This window comes from Dasypus novemcinctus, chromosome 25 (assembly GCF_030445035.2).
Source record: "Dasypus novemcinctus isolate mDasNov1 chromosome 25, mDasNov1.1.hap2, whole genome shotgun sequence".
NCBI lineage: Eukaryota > Metazoa > Chordata > Mammalia > Cingulata > Dasypodidae > Dasypus > Dasypus novemcinctus.
The window spans coordinates 42218956-42242115 of NC_080697.1; the positions used below are offsets into that span (position 1 = coordinate 42218956).

A 23160-nucleotide genomic window follows, 5' to 3' on the forward strand; every position below is an offset into this window, starting at 1 on the left:
GGCACTGCAAAATACTTTGAGCTGCAGCCTTGTCATTAAAATAAATGTAAGCTTTAGTGCCACGACTTTCAGACAATAATCATTGGAATGTATGTTTTAGGATACCTTTTTTAAGGTCAAAATCCTTCTGAAAATCTGGAATATAGTGATTTACTAAGCTGCATATCTTAATATCATAATTTATAGCATATATATCTTTTGATTTTGTAAATATTCAAGACAACTGGTCATTTTTACTTTTCCAGTTAGCTCTTGAAAAAAAAATCATTAAAATAAATTGGCTAGGTTTTGGTATCTAGCAAATGTGTGTCGTACACAAGTGAGTCTGTTTCCCAAGCTCTCAAAAGATTTCTTTCTGGGAAACGGACTTGGCCCAGTGGTTAGGGCGTCCGTCTACCACATGGGAGGTCCGCGGTTCAAGCCCCGGGCCTCCTTGACCCGTGTGGAGCTGGCCCACGCGCAGTGCTGATGCGCGCAAGGAATGCCGTGCCACGCAGGGGTGTCCCCCACGTAGGGGAGCCCCACGCGCAAGGAGTGCGTCCCGTAAGGAGAGCCGCCCAGAGCAAAGAAAGTGCAGCCTGCCCAGGAATGGCGCCGCCCACACTTCCCGTGCCGCTGATGACAACAGAAGTGGACAAAGAAACAAGACACAGCAAATAGACACAGAGAACAGACAACCGGGGGGGGGGGGGGGGGGGGAATTAAAATAAATAAATCAATCTTTAAAAAAAAAAAAGATTTTCTGGTAATAAAGAGTTAATTATACATTTTTAAAATTAAATATGTTCAAGAAGGAGGAATTGCTGAACGTGGGGAGTTTTGAAATGAGCTCATAATCAGTGCCATGATTTGAATGCCTGCCCTGTCCAAGGGCTGTTTGGAGTGGGAAGTGCTGCTGTAGCTTTGCTTACAGAGGTGGCAGCTCTGCCCTTTTGGAATTCGCCTTGTAGTTGTGGGGTCTATGATATATACAAGATGCCTTTAACTTTGGAATAGGCGGGGCTAGTGGCTAAGGCTAAGGAAGTAAAAGAGGACAATGAGACGTAGTGGACACTGAAAGGCAGTGGGTAGTCCTGCGGGCAAGGCAGCATTATACGCTTCCAAAGTAAGTCCTGCTTCTGCCACTCCTTCACAGTATTACCTTGGGTGAGTTACTTGGCTTCTCCAAGCCTCCATTTTTGCATCTGTGACGTAGGGGTCATAAGATGATTTCCCACCTAAGATAGTAGTTGTGAATATTATGAAGAAAGCACCCCCCACCATACCTGGTCCATGGCATACATTTAATATACTTGTTGAATGAAGGAATGGGATGGAATGGCTGGAACACTTGATCTCCAAACCGGATTATATGTAAAGGTCACCAAATAGGAGGGCCACCAGCAAGATCCTAGTACAGAGACAGAATTACAAAGGAGAGAAAGAGCAAAAAGCAATTTGTGGTTACTTCATGGTTAAATTACTCTCCCAAATGTCAGCAAGTGATCCTCACAATGCAGTCATGAAAGCTATTAGAGACTATGCTTTCAATATCGCTGTACTCCAGGTTTTTTTAATGCCCTAATTATTCTTTAATTTTTCCCCCTCTTCAAGGAATTGGCTACAGTTAGATCCGTTTCTCCAACAGATCTCTAGTATCTAACTGCTGTTATAGAAACCTTTAAAAATATATATTCTAGTTCATCTTGGTAAAAATAAATAAATCTGTACTCATCATGGTCTTTCCAATTTTGAATGGATAGAACCCAGGTCAAGCCTATATTTATGGGTTTAGAATATACATTTTTCTTAGGAGACAGAACTTGGATTTTGCTGCAGCAAAAAAGGGAAAACAACAACAACAACAAAACCCTTTCATTTCTAGTTTTACTATAACTGCCCTACAAATAGAGTCTTTTTGAAATAAAGTAGAAAATAGTCTGTTAAAAATACCACCAAATCCCCTCACTGCATACCGACACACTAGGTCGACTCCAGTTTTCCAGAATGCTGCTCTCAAAGGCAGGAAGCCAGGCAGTTCTTTACAGTGTGGATGCATCTTCCCAGAGGAACGATGCTGTGGCTGGTGTGGAGACCCCAGGCCAGCCCCCTGGGTCTGTGACCAGTGTGAACAGATGACAGTGCCACCTGCAGGGCCCAAAGGCCCGCTCATCTGTGTAACCCAGCCCCTGGGAGAGATGTCCTTGGGGTTCCCATGTCGGGTGCCAGGGCCGCATCTCCACCCTTTCTCCAGGGCCCACAGCCTGGACTCAGAACTTCAGCACGTGACTGGTTTAGGGTCAGGCCAAGAGGCACGGCAGTGGGGTCTCTTGTCAGTCTGCGCCTAGTTCTCAGCCAGATCCTCTTACTCTCCTCCTCCCTCCCTCCCTTCTTGCCTTCTCTTCAATATCCTGAGGACAGAGATGGACTTTGAGAACTGTCTTGCCAAATTCCATTTCCACCTGTGCCATCTCTAGCTTCAGAATATGATGATGATTTTTTTCCCTCTCCTCTTACACTCTGTGCTCCAAAAGACATCTTCAGACTTCTCTCTTCTACCCTTTTCCCTACAGGTAGTTCATAGCTTTTTTAGAGTTTTCCTAGTTTATTATTGTTTTTTAAGTCGTAGTGAAAGTGAAGAAATGAATTTATTTTTTAAAGGTACCTACCATGTGCTACATTGTCCTGGGTATTTTCCATATGTTATCTCATTTAATCCTAAAAATCCTGCACGGTTATCCCCTTCTTATAAGTGAGTTATAGGTGAGAAAATAAAGTTTCAAAGAGACTAAGTAACTTGCCTACAGTCACTTACCAAAAAGCAGAGCTGGGATTCAAAGTCAGTTGTGCTCATGTTCAAAGCTGGGGCTGGAGTTCCCAACCTATAATAGGGAAGGGGACTTCTCATAGCCGTAAGAATTCCCTGTTGGTATTCTCAGATGTGTTTTGCAAGTATATAGTTACTTGTGGCTGCAAGACACAAAATATTGAACACAAACTGGCATAAACAATGAAGAAATTTTTTTTATTGACTTTGTAATAATATTACATTAAAAATATATATATATATGAGGTCCCATTCAACCCCACCACCCCCACCCCACTTCTCCCCCCCCCCCCCCCCCCAGCAACACTCATTCCCATCATCATGACACATCCATTGCATTTGGTAAGTACATCTTTGGGCACCTCTGCACCTCATGGTCAATGGTCCACATCATGGCCCATACTCTTCCCCATTCCATCCAGTGGGCCCTGTGAGGATTTACAATGTCCAGTGATTGCCTCTGAAGCACCATCCAGGGCAGCTCCATGTCCCAAAGACGCCTCCACCTCTCATCTCTTCCTGCCTTTCCCCATACCCATCAGCCACCATGTCCACTTTTCCCAATCCAATGCCACCTTTTCTATGTGGACATTGGATTGGTTGTGTCCATTGCACCTCTATGTCAAGAGGAGGGTCAGATTCCACACGGATGCTGGATGCAATCCTCCCACTTTCAGTTGTAATCACTCTAGGCTCCATGGTATGGTGGTTGTCCTTCTTCAACTCCATCTTAGCTGAGTGTGGTGAGTCCAATGAATCAGAATGAAGACATTTTCTTTTCTCATGTAACAAGCAACAGAGAAACAAAGTGATACCAAGATTGGTTAATCCAGTGACTTACTAGCATCATCAAGAAACAAGATACTTTGCATCTTTCTGCTGCCATACTTCACATATCACTGCTATCTCTTGTCATGATGGCAAGATGACTGCAGCAGTTCCAGCCATTACATCAAGGCTCTCCCAACATCCAGCAAAGAAGAAAGCAGATTTCTTTCATGCATCTCTTTCTATTTGTAAAGAAAGCTTTTCCTAGAAGTCCCTTTGTCCATGGCAAGGGAAATGAGTCCATCACAATTGGCTTAGAACACTATTTCAATCCCTGAGGGTGAAAAGCCCATGGCTGTGCAGTTGTGACAGCATGGAGGAAGGGCATTACACAGAGGGATGTTCCTGCCTGTTGTACGAGCAGGGCACTTCTGCCGCGGTGGTTATGGGGACGGGGACATAAGTTACGACTTGTGCGTACTGAATGCTCGAATATTTTGTGTACTGTACAAGATCAGAGCCCTGCCGTATCTTAGCCTTGCTGTTCTCCTTCCGTGAAGATGGTGTGTACTTTTCTCAGTTGGTCGCACATATATTTTAAGAGTGTTTTCTATGCAAAGTACTGCAACTCGTCTCTTCCTTTTCACCCAATTTGGTTACCCTTTTCAGCTCTGTGGCTCTTGATTGCAAGAAGTAGAGTTTTTTATCTTTGGAAATCTCCGGCTGAGCCTCTTCTTAAACGTTGCCCCCACGTGCATACTGCTAAAGGTGATGCAAGGCGCAGCATTTTGTTCATTAGAGGTGTATTCTTTTGTTCCTATCCCGGCGTTAGTAGCGTCTCTTCTTTGTGGGATGCCTTTAATCATTCCTTTTAGATTGGGAAGCACTGACTATTTCTCTTTAATGCTGAAAGACAGATTGCCACGTGCATCGCGCCCCATGGGGGCCTTGCTGAGTTCTGTCTCCGAGCTACCAGGAGACGAAAAAGTGTGATTGATGAATCTTCCAACTTACGCCATGCCATCTGCCCTGAGCAGGCCCTCAAAAACTGGTGGTGAAATCTTTCAGGTTTTCATTGGCATTTACCTTCCAGACTCTTTCTGTCCTTCTGGGCATAAAGTTTTTGTCGCCTTGGGAGTCACCCATCAAAACGAGCGTTGGAGTAGAACCAGGAGACACATCCTGTTTCTGCCACTCGCTAACCACGTGACCTTGGGCGACTCACTCGTCCCACTGGGTTTCAGTTTTCCCATCTGCAGCGTAAGGGGGCTACCAGGCCCCACCTCAAACCTGCTAAGGTTCCCTTGAGGTCTTTCCCCCTTACCTCTGGATAGGGCCTTGTATCATTTATTTGTTGCTGTGTAACAGTTTACCACAAACTCAGCTGCTTAGCATAGCTAGCCTTTTTTTTTCTTCTTTATTTTCTTTTAAATGTTACATTCAAAAAATATGAGGTCCCCATATACCCCCCACCCCACCCATGCCACCCCTCGCACATCAACAAATTCTTCTTCTCATCACTGTGGCACATCCACTGCACTCGGCGAATACATTCTGGAGCACCGCTGCAGCACATGGACAGCGGCCCACATTTAGTCCACATTCTCCCCCAGTCCACCCAGTGGGCCACGACAGGACACACAGCGTCCAGCATCTGTCCCTGCAGCACCCTCCAGGACAACTCCAAATCCTGAAAATGCCCTCTCACAGTTTCCCAGGGCCAGAACCCCAGAGTGCTCGCAGAGTCCTCTGCTCCACCGCCCGTCACAGGCCGCCGTCGCGGTGCCAGGCAGGGCCAGGGCCTCAGCTGAGGGCCTGGCTGGGAAAGGTCGTCCTCCAGGCTCGCTCCCTTGGCTGTGGGCAGGGTTTACTTCCTTTAGAGCAGGGGTTCTTAACAAGGGGTCCGTGCGCTTGAATCGAAATTCAGGAAAGCACTATTCTCGCAGGGACGTGCTGGTGCAGGTGTGATATATTTGTTAAATACTACACAGTCTAGTGTGGACTTAGTAAGGGGCCTTTGGTTTTCACCCGACTGGCAAAGGGGGCCGTGGAACAAAAAACGTTAAGGACCCCTGCTTGAGAGTGCTGGCCTGAGGGCTTCCGTTTCCAGCTGGCTGCTGACCAGAAGCTGCCTTCAGTTCCTCGCCACGTGGACCTCCCTCATGTGGCAACTCGTGCCCTCCACGCCAGCAAGCCAGAAGTCAGAGTCTGTTAGAATCATAACTGAAGCGCCATGCCCTCCATGCGCAGGTCTTCTGTTGGCTAAGAGCCAGTCATTCCAGGGGAGGGGCTTACAGGAGGGCAAGGAGACCAGGAGGCAGGGGTCACCTGAGGGCACCTCGGACACTGCCTGCCACCTGCCGCTCCCGCCCCAGCCTCCCGTTTGTCAGCCCGCTTCCTCGCTGCCCCCAGGTGACCCTTTCGGGAAACTCTCCTCTCTTTATTCTCCTCCCCAGCTCAAGGACAACCCAGTTGTCTGAATCCTCTTTCTAACTTACTCTACGAGAGTTCACCGTACCTGTTACTCCCAGCGTGCCAAGCCCCAGGCAGCCAGGTGTATTTACGTTAGCTACCTCTCAGCTTCTGTTTATGCTTTTGTTTCTCCCAGGAATACCTGTGCTCCTCTGCTTCATGATTTAAGTTCTGTTTAATCTTTAAAGCCCATCTCGAGACTGTAAATCTCATAAACCTCTCTTCAATTTCTCCAACCTACAAATGTTCTGCTTTCTTTGAAATTTCTTAAAACTTAAATTATTGTCTTCTATCCTGGCAATGTCACTTGCTAGCTAGTTGTGCTTTTTTCTTTTTTTTTTTAATTTAGTCTCTCTGAGCCTCATTTTTTTCATCTGTGAAGTGGGGATATTAGTATCTTTATCTTGTGATTATTGTGATGATTTAACTAGAAATTAATTAATAAAGGGGGAAATGCTTAGTACAGAGCCCCACTTGAGAATTGATCGTTCATTTTGTTAATATTGCTTCCTAAATTAAGTATTTTCTTTTTGTTGATTGCATTTGCTTCTGCAGTCAGATAGTCAGTGCCATAAAAACAAACAATATCTGATACTCATTCTGTGTTTCCCATAGAATTTAGCAGGGGACTGAGCAACTCAGTCAATAAATACTTGTTGATTGGTTGCATGGTTAATTGCTGGTTGGTTAACTGACCAATTCATTAACTAACTTATTGCTTCAGAAATCTAGAATAGTCCATAACCAAAATTTAGAATCCTGTTATACACTGTGGATTTTAGAAGCAGATGGTGCTTAGCTTTGCTGATTTATCTTCTCTTAGGAATCCTTATGGAGTTAAAAGTAGGTATACATACATAGAGCTTTGGATGACAAAATAATTCTATAGAGGATTCAACTTGGATTGCTTTGTTCAAGTTTATGAGTCTTTCCCTTTTACAATAACTTTATGGCGTTCTTCCCACACAAGCCTCTTCAAGAATTAACCTATCTAGTTCATTCAGTTGAAACTTGCATGATCTGTCTTGTAAAGATAAGAGCTTATGTTTTTATTGTTCTGAAGAATTTGATAGTGAATCAATGTGTTTTATAGAAAATTAATTAGAACACTGAATGTTGATTAGATAGAAAATATATTCTAATCTTTTTCTTGTTGATCATTTATATACATGCATATTTGGTATCATCAATGAGTAATCATTACCTTGATCTAGAACTTCAGAAAATTGAATAGCACCTCTAAAATTTTAGTTTGGCCAAATTTTTCCCCCTAAAGGATATACTACAAAAATTATTCTTATTGTCTATGTGGAAATTAAAACATTGAATCTAACCATAAGTTGCCCAAGTGAAAGCCAAGAATTAACTCACCATGTATCTCTAATAATATATATTTTAGAATAATTTTGGGTTTTTTGAAATACTGCTGTTACTGATTCTTCTGTTTAGGTATTCAATCATAGCTATTGGAAAGATTTATTTTGACCTCATCCCAAATTGGCTTTTAGAAAACACCTTGCAGCTTATAGATTAGGTCCCATGTTATTAATTTTCCACTATCATTTTATTTTTTTCAAATACAGCTTTGTGGTTGTGACTCTTTAATCATCCTCTTACGTGATTTTCTGCATATACACTCCACATGATTGCCACTTTGAATTTTACTTAGAAATCACACCTTTGTTCGTTATGCTGTAGTTGCCCGTGTTCAAATTCTTATGATTTATCCACCTTATTTTCTTGTGTTTCCAAGGACTCCAAGCTTGTATAATAATTGTACCCTTGCAACTGAATTTTTGTATGCTGCAAAATCTGATACAGTGAAGTAGAAAGTATAGGAGACATCTATTATTTTGATTAGCAGAACAGTCTCCACTTTTTCAGAAGCTCCTCTTGTTTCCCCACTGCCAAGCACAGAATTCCCTTCAAATCTGCTATATTCTTCATGGCTTTACCCACTTGGCCGGTGTCGATCATTCCTGCACCTGACCAGGCTGAGCCTATTGAAGTTCTTCTCCGGGGATTTGGGAAGGAGAGCCGAGCATCAGCTGAGTCAGCTCAGTGTCTCCTTGGATGTCTGGTCAGGAAGATGTAAAGCCTGGGCACACTCAGCGGCATCATTTCCACCACGTGTGCATGGGCAAGCTGATCTAGAACAAAAGCAAGAGAGAATCAGAAGGAGGAAAGCAAAGCAGGTGGATAGCGCTTTCTCTGGACTTCTTCTCCCTCAAGTCCAGCTAGATTTCTGACCTTGGATTTCTTGAGCCCTTCCAGGTTTCTTTTATTGAATTGCCCTTTTTGCCAAAGCTAATTCAAAGTAGGTTCCTGCACTAAGGGCCTGGGCAGCTGCGACCTGCTTTGCACAAGCTGCCAGGAGTCCTGGGAAGAGTGCACGGGCTACAGGTACCCGTTGGTCACGGGAAGTCTCTGTGCACATCTCTTGCAATCTGTTTCCGTTTCCACAATCACCATTCTCGTTCATGACATCTTGCCTGGACTCTTGCTTTCAGCCCTAAATTAAAAACTTGCCCCCGAGCTCCGTCCTCCAGGTCTTCCATGCACGGCTGCCAGATCCACCTTCCAAAAAGCAGGGCTCCGGCTGTGTGTCTCTGCCCCACTTAAAAATCATCAGTGGCTCTCCATTGCCTGCCAAAGTATTAACTGCCAACGTTCAGCCTGGCTCTCATGGCCACAACCTAACTTTCATGCCTAACACTTCTGTATTCAAGCTAAACAGGACTGTTGATTCTTCTCCAAACATGTTTGCATTTTTTCTGGTTTCTGCCTTCTGTCCACTGCTGCAATATCTCCCATTTTGCCTTTCCATATTTTACACATTCCTGAAGGCCAATGTGAAAGGGCACCTGCACCCTTGAATCTTCCTTACCTTTCCATTGAGTTAAATATGAGCTCTCCTCTGAAACCCCAAATCGCTTGGCACTTCTCTTTAATTCTACTTTGTGTTTCTACTGATTTATTTCTGTTTCATTCATCAGTGTGTCTTGCAAGTGTCTTTCACACAGTAGGAGTGCAATAAATATCTCTTGAGTGGAACAGAAATACTCCTTTAACTTTTAGCAGAGGATTCATAAGTCACACTTGGCACGTAAGGATGGAACAAATATGTTAAATGGGATACTAGAAAACAAAAGCCTCCAACCTTTTCCAAAGGAGAAATACTTTTGCTTTTCTACCAAGTCATTGGCTTGTGGGGAAGAGAGGGGTGGGGGTGGGGGTGGGCAGTGGACCTAGGCACTGCAGGGCTGGTTGGGGACCCTCGAGAGGATTCCCCATAAACCTGGGGAGGGAGTGTGGTGACAGTTGTCAGCCTGGAGGAGCAGCAGGGAGAGTGCCGGGATTGATTGCGCCATCCTGCCCAGCCTGCAGGGATTCCCTGCCTCAGCATTTCCTTAGAAATTGCACCTTGAAGGATCAGCTTGGCCATCGCTATCCCGAATCTCAGTAATGTTTCCCAGATACTCACACGCACAGACACATTCGATCTGCTATTTTCTTAACCATTATTCTTTAAACCTTTCGATTCCTTGTAAGAGGGGATGCATATGTAGCTCATATATATATAAAAAAAAGAGCAAGTGGAGTTTAGTAAGGATTGTGATATGCCAAGACTAGATACTCATAGTCTAAATAATATGCTAAATCAATAAGGCAGGGGGAAAAATGAGTTTTTTGGAGAAAGGTTTTCTGGGACAAGTTGAGACATGAAACCATTCAGAGAAAAGCGTGACATTCTTATTCTGGTGGGGCTGATGAAATGAGTTAAGGTCAGTGACCACTGACTGAAATAGTTACCAGAATGAAGGGGAATTCAAGCTGAACAGTCTTATGTTAAAAATTCATCACTATCCTATTTCTTAACTGGGCCAGGCTCCCTTGAGAAGGAATGGGATATTCTTTCCCAGATATAGTCAAAATTGGGTCATCACTAGAGGATTCCTAAAGAAGGTAGAATCTGGAGGAACTTCCTCCTTGCAGGTTTTGAGAGATGGTTTCCACAATTGCCTGTTTGTCTAGCCTGGGCTAATTACCATTTCATTTTGCTTCTTAAAAGTTATTTTCATACCCGTAGGGGTTTGTGGGCACATCTGCCCATCCTGGGACCTGCAGCAAGCAGGTTCATTGCCAGGTCCTTGTTACCATCTGCGGGTTCTGGGTGTCCCCACCTGCTCCTGGCCTCTTCTACCACCAGTGGACTAGGCTGGTGGCTCCTGTTCCTAAATACTGATTTCCTAACTATGATGACCAGATGTTGGAAGTTAAAGATCGAGATGAGTCTCTTCTGAGCATACCCTTTTTATACGCTACTACTGGTTAAGCCTTCTCCTAGCTCTGGCCCTCACCTCTCCTTAGCCTGGACTAAGCTTGATCGACTGACATACATTTATACCACTCCTTAGTGATGACTGTCCTTCTTTCAGCTTCTAAACTGGGATTATTTTTGGGTTTCCAATCCCTTCCTCTTGCCCCGCCACAGTACGGCAGGAGGCATAGTGGTTTTTTGTTTGTTGTTTTTTAACTCAAACCTCCAAATTTAGAGCTTCTGAAGTTTAGAGGTCTTACTGAGAAGGGAAAAAGCGGTCTTTAGCTTGTGTCATTTTAATCCTCCAGTTCTTCTACACTGCCCTCTTTGTAGTTCGCTGACAATTCCATGTCCTCTGTTCTGTGCTGCTACTCTGAGGCTTCAACAGCCTTGTTTCATTTGATTTTAGAAAGTCTTTCCAGTCCAGTCGCCCCCAAGCATGCCACCCCCATCACACACAGGCGCACGCATGCTCATCTGTTTTCCTGGGCTGAGTTGCACTTGCACAAGTCAGAAGCAGGTCCCTTTTTCCCTGTCTGCTCAGGACCAGTGGGTTTTGTTGTAAATGTTATCCACCTAAACTGGTTTTTGCATGGCCCTGGGAGGCAACCACATGTCTCAGGGTGCAGCACAAGCCTAGCAGTGTGAGCTCAGAAAATTCTGAGTAGCCCCAGTGCCACTTCCTCTGTCCTCTGTGGAATAATGTGAGTGGCTGTCAGGGTTGTAAGGTGGCATAGCCTGGACAACATTCCTGGAATCAGCATTTTTTTTCTTGCCAACGTAGCTGAGAACTAAGCTACATCTAGTACAGGGATAGTTCTCACACAGTGGTGCAAGGATGGGAACAGCAGTTTTTGGAGAGGCACACATAGAATTTGAAAAGCCCACTGGTGGGAAATGGATGTGGCTCAACCAGTAGGGCATCTGCCTACCACATGGGAGGTCCCCAGTTCGGTTCCTGGTGCCTCCCAAAGAGGGGCTGACACTGCACCTGCTGCAACCTGCCACAATGAGCTAGATGCCGCAAGCCAGCAGATGCTGCAGCCCACAGGGAGTGGATGTGGCTCAGGCCGTTGGGAACTTGCCTCCCATGTGGGAGGTCCCAGATTGGGTTCCTGGTGCCTCCTGGAGAAGACGAGCAGACACAGCAAGCAAAACAACAAGCAGACAGAAGAGGGAACCTTCGGGGTGGGGGAGATAAATAAGAAAAAATTAAAAAATGAAACAAAAAAACCCCACATTTTTAAAAAACAAGATGTTGGTTCATAATCCTTACCAGATCACATGCAGATCTCTTTGAGAATTTGTTGAGCCTCTCCCTTAAGACAAACAACAAACAAACAAAGAACCCTACCCATGACAGATGCACAGTCATTAGACATATAACTTCAGCCATTCATTCACCTCCTGAAACTGTCCTTGACCAGCCCAGTGGCCAAATCACCGCTCTACCCTGCCCTGTTGGTGCTGGACTGGCGGAGCATCAGGACTCTAGGCTGGCTGAGCACAGTGACGGAGATGGAGCACCTCTCACTTTCTGTGGCCGAGAACCCTGAGCTCCCAGTTACTTTCTCCATCCTCTCGTGTCCTTCCAGCACTCTGTCCTCGGTGTGTAATGGCACTTGCCAAGGGGCTTTTTCATCTACCAGCTGACATGTCTTTCTCCCTGTCTGGCCTGCTAGCTCCACAGGCATGTGTACCAGCCTTTGTTCCTGCTTTTGTCTCTGAATCCTGACCCTGGCCCTGACTCTGCAATAGGCAAAATGAATGAACTGCTGGGTCTCTTGGACCCAGGATGATCACAGGTGATCCCTAACTGTCATTCTAGCTCCTTCCCCAGTCCCTTCTGGAACGCTGTGGGCAGAGCTATAACACTTACAGAGCTGCAGTGCCCTGCCTTTTTAGGTTGGCTGGCTACACGGCCTCTTTTTGTCCTCAAAAAAGTGAAAATGGATTAGATGATTGTAGGATTGTGTATATTGGGCTGAATTTCACAGTCTTCTCAGAGATCTGTGGAGTCAGAGCGCGAGGGGGAATTTGGTGGGGAAGTGTGGTAGTGAGTGCTACAGAGCCAGGTCGAAAACTCTCTCTGCCTTTGCACGTCACTATGTGAGTAGATATTCATACCAAAAATTGAAATTAAAAGGGGAGCAAATGTGCTCTGCCTTTGGGCATAAAATCCCAGGCTGACTGCTGGATGGAGTAGGGGGGCGGGGAACAAGATTAGAAAAGGGAGCTCTTGTCCCAGCCTCCCGACCAGGAGCTCCTCTTTCTTTTTGGTAGACATAGATTTTGATTCCCCAAGAGACAGTTCCCAGTGGGTCCAGGCAAAGTCTTCATTAGTTAGCTCACTGGCCTACTGAGGTTTAATTAACCTCCATGTGAAGTATTTAGAAATCCTCAAAATAAAAGAGAGGGAAGGCGATGTGTATTTAAAACAATATCTGATTAAGTAAAATATGTTTTTGCTTTTGTTATTTCAGAATTGGTCATCTGTACTTTACTTGGCTTTGTCTTTGGGAAAAACCAGATGTTTGAGTTATTTTGTTGGGTTTTTTTTTTTCAAGTTTGAGAAGATTATCTCTAATCATATACTTGCAAGCAAGTTCTGTTTAATAGAGAATCTATTAATATCCTTTCTGTTTTTTGCTGCATTCGGTTTCATAGTTGTTTCCAAATAAAGTTCAAACATGCTGGCCTTTAAAGGGAAGAAATCAAAGATAGAGTATCTTAATTCTTTTCAATAATTCTTTTCAGTAATCTTGTGAGTACAAGATATCCTCTTGAATTTGCTGTTAAAACTGAGTTCAAATATTCAAATTATTTTTTTTTTCTCCTTTCTTGAAAAAACAATACCAAATTCCAAGCTGGCCAGTTCAGTGTCTTTGGAAGGGAAAGGTCAACTGAAGTTTACCTCGGGACGGTGGAGCCCCCATCACAACTGCACCCAGGTGGCCACGGCGAATGACACCACACTCCGTGGGTGGGACACTCGGAGCATGAGGTCAGTGGTACCAGAACAGTCCTTTGAATAAGGAGCATGAACCCGTTCTGGAAACTTCCTTTCCTCTCTCTACTTTTTCCTCTTCCACTGAACAAAACCACTACTACGTGGCGATGATTATAAGTCACATGCACTTGGGGGCACATGGTTTGTTTGTCTTCATCTCACTTTTGTAGGGCATCATAAATCTTGTTCTGATTCTTCACCCCAAATTAAGCTAGCATGTCCATCGCTGTGGAACCGATATGCCTCAGTTGATTGTTTAATGTTCCATGTTGATATCCCTTAAGTGATGGCAGTTTTTAATGAAAATTAAGACCAGGGCTTATGTAATACTTCATAAGTGAGAGGGTGACCATGGAACGTTCTTCACCTCCATAATTAATGACCAAAAGTTGACAATTGCAGTCCCCTTCGTTAAGTCTCTCTTCTTTGGTTGTCTTTGACAATTTCTGTTCCTTCCAGATACGTACCTATTGGGTAATCATATTTTGTCATTTAAGTAATTATATGCAACAACCAGCAGTTCTAATGGAACAAATAAGAGTGATTTTTCTGTTCCAGTTGTGATTTTGATAAGCAGAGGAGTGATGGTGTGCATATCTGTTGTCATGGCAACAGAAGCCTGTGCAAGCTTTTTTAAGATACAGTTTATCCCCTCAGCACACCATAATTTATCACTAAGCTGAAAAGACGGATGTCTTCTAATAACTTGTGCTGCCTTTAAGGGTGGGGGCACAACTTTAAATTTAGTTCCGTGTCTCCTCTGAGAACTCAGGGGCTAATAAATAATCAATCGCCATTTCCTCGGCTTGTGCCTATCTGTACAAAGGGTTTATTCGGTTTCATAATCAGAGGCTGAAAGCCGTACACTTACACCATGATGAATATCCTGACTGAAATCCATTTCTCCATGTCCTGTACTTATCTTTGCCACTGTTTTCATTGTTCTTGAAAGGGATGTGAAGAATTTCAGTATCTAAAGACAAGAAACTCGAAGGTGATGTTATAGACCACAAAAAGATAACAAATAGAGCTTTGGATGGGTGATACCTCGCAGTTAACTCCTTTTGTTCTGCAGTGTCTCTTTGGGCTATTTAATTGACTTCCACTGGGAAGCTGGAGCACAGGAAATGAGACTCAGAGCACCTCCTCATTGACTTATTTCTCCTTTTGCAAATAGCTGTGGTTTTATTTAGCCAAGATGCTTTTAATGTTTCTTCTAGAATTTATGATGCTTTTGTATTAATGTATGTCACTAGAGCAGGCAGTAAAATCTTTAGTAATAAATACTTAGGGCACGTGCAGTTGTCCATCCAAATCCCCACGTCTTTGCCAAAGTTTTAATTTCATACATTTGCCTTTTTCAATTGGACGATCTTAAGGTTTGAGGTATCTTATTTTAGGGTAAAATATTAGGCCATTGGAAAAGCACAGAATATATAAACTGCTTCAAGATTTAAAAGTGATTTAGGGCTAGAAAATCCAATGTGGGGAAAAAAAAACACCGAGGAAAGGAATTGAGTTTTTCTACCTTGGAGAACAGAGAGATGTAAGGTCACTGAATAAGTGTCCTCAAATATGTGAAAGATAATTACAAGGAACAAAAGTGCCCAGTTGTTCACATCCCCACTGAAGCTATAAAGAGTGAAGAAATTAAATTATTGCAAGAGAGATTTAAATTACACCCAAGGGGGGGGAAATGGAAATGGCAACACGATACACAGGCATGAGGCAGCCGGGGAGGCAGCACAGCCTTAGCCCACACAAAGAGGAGGCTTTTCCTCTGCATGGACCCAGCAGGCCACGCCGACCTTCTGTTTATTTCTCTAGCCACACTCCAACCTCACTGGAGGGCCTGTCCCTCTCTTTTGGGTTTATGAGCTCAGGAGGAATCAACATACTAGCTCAGATACCCTGATTTCAGACCATATGCGAAACAGCCTGGAGTAGTGGAATCTGTTTTTAAGTGGGGTGTGTAGGCACGTGTACACCTGCACTGTAGAGAGCGGTGACTGGACTCAAACCACCTCCTTCTGCCTCAGTTTCTTCATTTGCAGAATGAGTGAATTGCACTGGACCATCCTGAAGGTTCCTTCTTCTGCTGGCCTTCTGAAATGGTATGAGTAAGCAAAGAGCAGATCCAGCAGTGAAAAACACCTCTCCTTTTTTTTTTTCACAGCATTTCTACCTTTTTCTTCCTTATGTATGTGTGTGTTTATATGTATATGTTTATCTCACAAAACTAGTAACGACAGTTTACTCTGCCTTCTCCCCACTGGCCTGTTTCTTTTTTTTCCCTCTCCTTTTCTCAGTGCATCCTTCCAAAGACTTGTCAGATGTCCTATGCAGAATTCTATCTCAGCTTCTCCACGGCAATCACGATCCCTCTGGCACACTCTTATTCTCAAGATACCAAATAACACTTTTGACAGCTGGAAACCGATATCAATTCCACAGCTTGCCCAGAGGATCACAAATACATTCCTGGAAAAAGAAAAAAATAGCATGCATTACAGTCATTGACATGACTCAGATGAAGGCCGCCAGGTTCAGCTGGCATCCACAGCCACTTTTGGGACCCAGTGCCCAGCCTCCTCTAGCCAAGGGGAAGGGACTTTGATGGGAGCCAGGCAATCCCTGTAAGCCTGGAGTGCCACAAGCTGGGATTTGCTTGAACTCAGCTGCTGTGGGCCCACCAGTACCGCCAAGGCTGGGGGGCTGGGGAATAAGAAGGGTTCCTAGGACACTGATGCATACCTGCTGAGTTCCGTGGCTTTTCATAATCCATTTAATATGTTTCTGTGCTGTTCTCTTTTTTTTTCTCCTTCAGCCAAATATACTGCATAGAGAATGCCCACGGACAGCTGGTACGGGACCTCGACTTTAATCCCAATAAACAATACTACTTGGCTAGCTGTGGAGATGACTGTAGGGTGAAGTTCTGGGACACTAGAAATGTCACTGAACCTGTGAAGACACTTGAGGAGCATTCCCACTGGTAGAGTGACTTATTTGCATGCTGGTTTCGGGAAAGGGGGATTATGTAATTTTATTTTGCTAATTACTTTGCCATTTGGAAAGGCACAAACTAGCTTAGTTTATGCTGCTGTGAATCAATCAATCAATCCAGTTTCATTTTTCCTAAAGAATCACTAATTCCAAATTTGAGTGTCTGTGATTTATAAACTCCGAAAAAGAAGAAAAACATTAGATGCTCTTTTCTGTTGAAACAGGGCTGGCTCAAGTATGCAAAGATAAATGAATAAATGTGCACAGATGTTCACTGCAGCATTGTTTGTAATATAGGAGAACTGGAAACCACCCAAATGCCCATCAATAGGGGATTGGTTAAGTAAATTAGGTGACATCCATTCAGTGGAGATTATGCAGCTGTCAAAAAGAATGAAGAGGATCTATATATGTACGGACATGGAAAGATGCCCAAGATTATTCATTTTTTTCTAATTATTTGAATGTTTACCATATGCTGAGTACTTTTTGCTAAGTAAGTGAAAAAAATCAAATTATAGAATGGTGTGTATAGTGTGATCCCATGTTTTACTCAAAGTGTGTGTATGAGGGGTGTGTATTTCTGCATACATACATACATATGCAGAGAAAGAAATCTGGAAGAATAAGAGCCAAACTATCGTCAGTTGTTGCCCCTCAGGCAAGGAGGGGCACGTTACAGGAGGCTTTTCCTTTCTGTGGTCTACTTCTCTCAATCGTTTGGAATTCCTTAGCAGAAACTGTATTGCTTCTGCAATTAAAAAAAAAGTAGATAGAAAATACCCTACGATACTAGTATGCAGTTTTAATAACTTTAATAAATTGCTGTAATTTACTGTAGTCCCTGTAGAGATGCTTAACTGCTCTCCTTAGCAGCTCTAGGGGTGTGCCCCTCGCCAGCTAGATTTTCACACACTCTCCTCTCACACCTCTGTGAGCCCCGAAGCCTACAACTGCTTCGGCACTGATTACAAGGCAAAAGCTGACCTGAATCCCTGAGTATATATATGTGCATGTGAGAAAGCAAGTTGGATCTTGATGATCAAAATTCATAGAATAATTCCTCGGCCCTCAGAAACCTGTCATTGCTCTTTTGTCACTGGACCTATGGCCGCTGGTAACTGGGAAGTCATCATGGGATTTTGTTTAATATAACAGGTTAATTCTAATCCATATTTTGCTTTTGGAGGGGGGGTGAGATTTTGTTTTTTAGAATTTTAAAAAGCCTGGCTGGAACATTGGATAATAAGCCTTCTTTTCCCTCTGAGGGTTTATCCTAACATTTAGTGTTTCTTATCTTTGTTGGGATTTAGAGAAACACATAAAGAACCCAACCCTCTACTGGGAACTACCTAAAGTTAGACCATGTAGCATCGGATCGATTCACATGGCATTAAGCAATGTGAGCAAGGGTCCTCTGGACGATGCGTTTTAAAAGTCCTTTACATCGGTGGTTCATTTAAAGCGCTGTTTAATTGCACGCCGCAGGGTGTGGAATGTCCGCTACAACCACTCTCACGATCAGCTGGTCCTCACGGGCAGCAGCGACAGCAGAGTCATCCTTTCAAACATGGTGTCCATTTCCTCAGAGCCTTTCGGCCATTTGGTAGATGACGATGACCTCAGCGATCCGGAAGAACATCACCAAGAGGAGAAGTAAGAGAAAATTAGCTCTCAAACTTTGCTGTGATTCTCGTTGATAGCAGTGTGTTCCTTTCTCCCCAATATAAGCTCCTGATCCAGGTGATTTACCTGAAAAGCATTCAGGGCTGTCGCTCAGGTCGACATTCCCTTTCCTCACTGCATTTACAGGGGACTCACAGTTCTGGAGGTACATGGCACGGTAGTTTGATTATCGGCACCTGAGATGCACTGAAGTTGGGCTAGGTAACGCCTAGTGCATAATGTAATGTAAACCACGGCACGTGTTTTAATAGCAACAACATCTTGGCTGTATATTTTTCAAAAAACATTTTCCTGGACCCTCAGTTACGTGATCCTAATAGCATCTGCAATACGGAGCTAGCTCAGGGGCGGTACCCTCTTCACGTCAGGGCCCCCCGAGACCCATGGGGATTCGGGGACTCATGCAGGTCACACTGCTAGTTAGTGATGGAGGAGGAGTGCACCTTACTCTTGAGACCCGTGGTGGTTTGGAGCTATGTGCACCCCAGAAAATCTTGTTCTTAAAGCTAATCCATTCCTGTGGCTGGAAACCTATTGTAAGTAGACCTTTCCATAAGGTGACTTTAGTTAAAGCATGGCCCAGGGTGGGTCTTCATCCTCTTACTGGAGTCCTTTATAAGAGAAGGAAATTCAAGGAGAGAAAAAGCCACAGAAGAAAGAAACTGAAAGCAACGAAACCCAGAGGAGGAAGGAGAGACGAGCAGGCGCTGCCAGGTGCCTGACCCTGTGGCGGAGGAGCCCAGGATCGCCGGCAGCTGGTCTTTGGGAAGGAAGCAGCACCTTGATGATGCCTTGATTTGAACATTTTTCAAAACAAGGCCCTTGTGACCTGAGTGCAACTGGCTGCCGCTAATTGTGCGACCTGCTTGCTTCTTTGCACAGTGAGGAAGAAGCAGGCAAAGCCCTCTTTCATCAATAATAGTAAATCTTAAAAGGAAACACGTCTTTTTTTTTTCTTGAGTAAATTTGATTTCATCTGTGCCAATTGCTTCCCATATTGTGAGTGAGCATGTTTTAAATTTTAACACAGAGAATTCAGATTCCTGTGATTCCAGAGGAGGGAGTTGCTGTCATGTAGCCTAGTTGCAGTGAACAGTTTGAGCACTAAAATATAATAAGGTTTTATCACAGTGTTTGGAGATTCTTTACATTATTCTGTTGCCTAGACTCTTCTACCTCTGCCTTTCTGAACTTATTTAAAGTTACTTTGGGAGGAAATATCTCTGTATTTGGAGACTTTTCCACAGTGATAATTTACCATTTGTTTCTCCTTTGACTTTTTTGTTGTTTTTCTATCCAAACAGTTAGAAACTCAGGTCAACCAGAAAATAATATTTAAACACACTTGCAGTGGTTTCAGTCCAACAGTCTACCATTTTGCAATCTGGATTTGGAGTTCTTTATGATCATCTTTTCTCATAGCCAAAGCAGGTGTTTTTCATTTACTCTGGACATCAAGTCTCATTATCAGAGAAGAAACCTGATCATTCCCTTAATTGGATCCTGTGTGATTCAGTGGTATATTGTACTCCATGCAGGTGGTCTCAGAGAAGCTGTACCCGCAAGGAATGAAGCATTTGCTGGCCTCTGCTGTGCCTAGGTGTGACGGCACCAAGTCTTTTTGTTCTAATAATTCCCTAGCAATCCTGATAGTCATCCTTTTCTTCTACTCTTTGTCCACCTATCCTATTACATTCAGAAAAAGAGAATATCCCCTGTGAGGAGTTTTAAATTATATTCATAACAAAGCGTCAGTTGACCTGCTGATAGATCCATTTATTGGGAAGACCAGGATTTGGGGATGTATTATTAAGGGATTATCAGAACACAAAGCTCAGTACTATTATAGGCCTATATTGTCTTGTTGGGGAGATGCAGCCTTTTCCTGCAAGGAAATTCAAGAGCACTTACAATACAATGCATACATTGAGTAGAATTTATCTTTTGTCAAATGGGAGGAAAGGGCAAAAGAAGGCTGTGTCAGGTTTAAAAAAGTGGCTCCCCCACACAAGGGACAGATTTTGGACGTCAGCCTCAGAATAGAAAGCCCTGTTGTTTCTTACCGGGACAGGCAGGAGGGTCCCTGTTCTTCACCTGCAAACACTGGTGTGATGTGCATAATAAAGAAAAGAGAAGTAAGCTGGATCATCTGGTAAGGTTCCCTAGAGAAGGGAGAATGTAGCACACATTTAAAGGGAGAGGAAGCTGGAAAACATCCTAAGTGACAGCAGTTGCCAAAGCCCAGCCTGCAAACCAGTGAGCAGGCCCTGTGTTTTCACTCTCCTTACTCGGGCAGAGTGGCTTCTCTCTGGGCCTTAATAGAACAGTGGCCTCGGGAGTCATCAGTCCCAGGCCCAGCTCTGAGACTGACACCCCCATCCCAAGCAGGGTACCTGGGCCAGACTCCTCATCAGCACAATGAGAGGTCGAACTCCCACTCTCTAGAGTCCTCTCTGCTCAAAAGTGTACTGGGATTTTTTTTTTTTTAATCATTCGTATACCCAGACACAGTGAACATTTTCCATCTTGTACCAGTGAGGAACCATGTAATAAATCTGACAGGACATCATACCCTAGCAGCCACAGTTCTAATGACCAGAGAAACCAAGCTCTGGTCAGTTGATAGCACTGGTTTCCATAAACCACTCAAGAAATTCTGATTCTTCATCGCTGTACCAGAGTTTAGAAGCTGCTGCATGAATGATCTTCTTGGGCCTGAATATGGGCCACTGTAATTATTCCCATCACACAGAGGACAAAACCGTGGTTCAGGGGCCTGAACCTGTGTCGGTCGTCTTTCCAATATCTTGTGCCCTTCCTGCCACTTCTCTCTGGTGACTGCCCCAGAAGCTGGGTCCTGAGGACGAGCCTCCTTGCTCTCAGAATTGTGCGTCCCCACTGACGACCTTGTTCACTGTCTGTGTCTCTGTTGAATTCTAGGAATAAAGAGCCGCTCCAGGACAGCGTCATCGCCACCTACGAGGAGCATGAAGACAGCGTGTATGCCGTGGACTGGTCCTCAGCGGACCCGTGGCTCTTTGCCTCCTTGAGTTACGATGGAAGACTCGTCATTAACAGGGTCCCCAGAGCACTGAAATACCACATATTGCTGTAATTCGTTTGGATGGCATTCCTGATTTATCCTCTTGGCAGGGTCTCGAAAATTTGCAGCTATTTGGAGGTAATTAGTTTTCCAAATAGATCCCACTCTGGGAGAACCAATATTGCCTTCTTTGAATGCAAGCATTTATAAATAATAATAAAGCTTCTGCCAACTGTACTCACTGACACCTAAAACCAAGTTTTCTCTTGGTTGAAGATGGAAGATAGCATCTTCCTAACTGTGGTGGGAATACTGTTCTCCCTTCTCCCGTTATTACGTGAATTAGTGTCTAGCCGATCACTACTGGGTTTATTTTTTTCTGTTATAAAAACATTGGGGATTTTGCTTTTTTTTTTTTTTTAACATTTCTATTTCCATAACATTAGCTCATCTTTCTCTGACGGTTTGAAAAAAACATGAAATAAAATAAATAAGGTCATGTTGCATGGACTCCCGGCTCATTCTTTAAAACAAACTCCTTGCACCTCAATTTGGCCATATCACTTGGATCTTTTCATGTTCTCTGTCCCAGCCCAGAAAGAGTGAAGGGTGGACAGAGAACACCGCTTCTACTTCAGAATCTCCTGAGGAAGCTTTGCTGGCCTTCCAACTTTCCGTCCTGGAACCTGACCCCAACTTCCAGGCTCTCTGGGCCCTGAGCCCACTAAACCATAAGCCACGGGGGTGGGGGGCAGGGGGGTCCCTGAAATGCCTCCTGATGAGCAGTGCACTTCCCTGCTTCGCCTGTGGGCCTCCTCTAATCTCCTTGTATATCATCCGGGTACTGTGTCTCTGTACATTATGCTGATGGCATTCTAAATGTGGTTCTTTATCATTCCAGGAAGTAATGATTAAGCGCCCAATTTTCCCTCTATGGGGTATTACCCAGCGTACTCTTAAAGGCACTGAAATTAAACAAAATCTGCCCTCATCCCCTCATTCCTTGATGGTCATAAGACCCAGACGCAGGTCATGCAGCCTTCTCTTCTGTGGACCCATGCAGGGCTGTGCTTTGCATGCCCGGTGCTCTGGCCCCCGGCCTGGAGAGCAGCCCAGGACAGTGGAGAGAGCCCTGGGTCGGATGCAGGGTGGCCTCCCACCGGCCAGGGGATCCGGAAGAGGCCCCTTCTCTCCACCCTGAGGCCCGCAGTTTCCACGTCTAACGAGAGCGTTGGAGTGAAGGAGCCCACCATCTCCAGTCAGCGCTCAGATTTGATTATTCTATGATTGGCTACAATCTAAAAAAAAGTGGACCTAATGATTAAAAAAAACATAAAACCTTCTTGATGAAGCCCTCTGTTTCCCCTGGAGTGTTGTGCGCTGTTTTCTAAGGACACTACTGGGCACGGAATGGCGCGTCTTGGGTTTTGTTTCTATTCTTTCAGGGGTGGGTTGGGGACAGGGGTGGGGGGCGGGGAGATCAGAGGTGTCTCTTGCCCCTCAGCATTTCTGTTGCCAGGTTTTCAGCTTTAATGAAAGTCCTCTCTTCAGTGTGCCATTACTTGCAAGACAATATTTATATTTTTGTCTAACAAGTATTTATTGAGTTCTGACTATGAGCCAGCGATCGGTCTAGAGGTTGCAGAAAGAGCAATGAGTAAGGCAAAAATCTCAGCTTACATGGAGCCTCACTCTTGGCAAAGCAGTCAGTCAGTCAAATGTGTACTGTAATGGGTAAAATGTGGGTACTGGTGGGGTGAGTGGGAGCAGGGGGTGAGGACGGTGCGTATTACAGTTCTAAATAGGTTGGCGAGGGAAGGCCTAATATGGGACGTTTGAACAAAGGCCCCCACGCACTGCAGGAAGAGCATGCTGCCAGGAACAGCAAGTCCAAAGGCCCCGAGGTGAGAGCAAGCCTGGGCATGCTTGAGGGACGGCAGGGAAGCCAGTGTGACTGGCCTGACGGGAGCAAGACGGTAGGGCTGTGGGAGATGAGGCACAGACCCCGCAGGGCCTTGTGGGACTCTGCCTTTTATTCTGAGTGAGAT

The 23160-nt window shown here is 44.4% G+C and overlaps 1 protein-coding gene across 1 annotated transcript in view; it reads left to right on the plus strand.

Moving 5' to 3' along the window:
• The window catches only part of EIPR1 (EARP complex and GARP complex interacting protein 1), a 213665-nt gene extending 192049 nt beyond the window's left edge, over nucleotides 1–21616 (plus strand). The window contains exons 6-9 of the mRNA XM_004480926.5: nucleotides 13235–13371; nucleotides 16205–16372; nucleotides 17872–18039; nucleotides 21010–21616. Coding sequence (XP_004480983.1) covers nucleotides 13235–13371; nucleotides 16205–16372; nucleotides 17872–18039; nucleotides 21010–21184 — 648 coding nt within the window. The 3' untranslated portion in view covers nucleotides 21185–21616. The remainder of the gene's footprint in view (nucleotides 1–13234; nucleotides 13372–16204; nucleotides 16373–17871; nucleotides 18040–21009) is intronic.
• Nucleotides 21617–23160: the final 1544 nt, after the last annotated feature.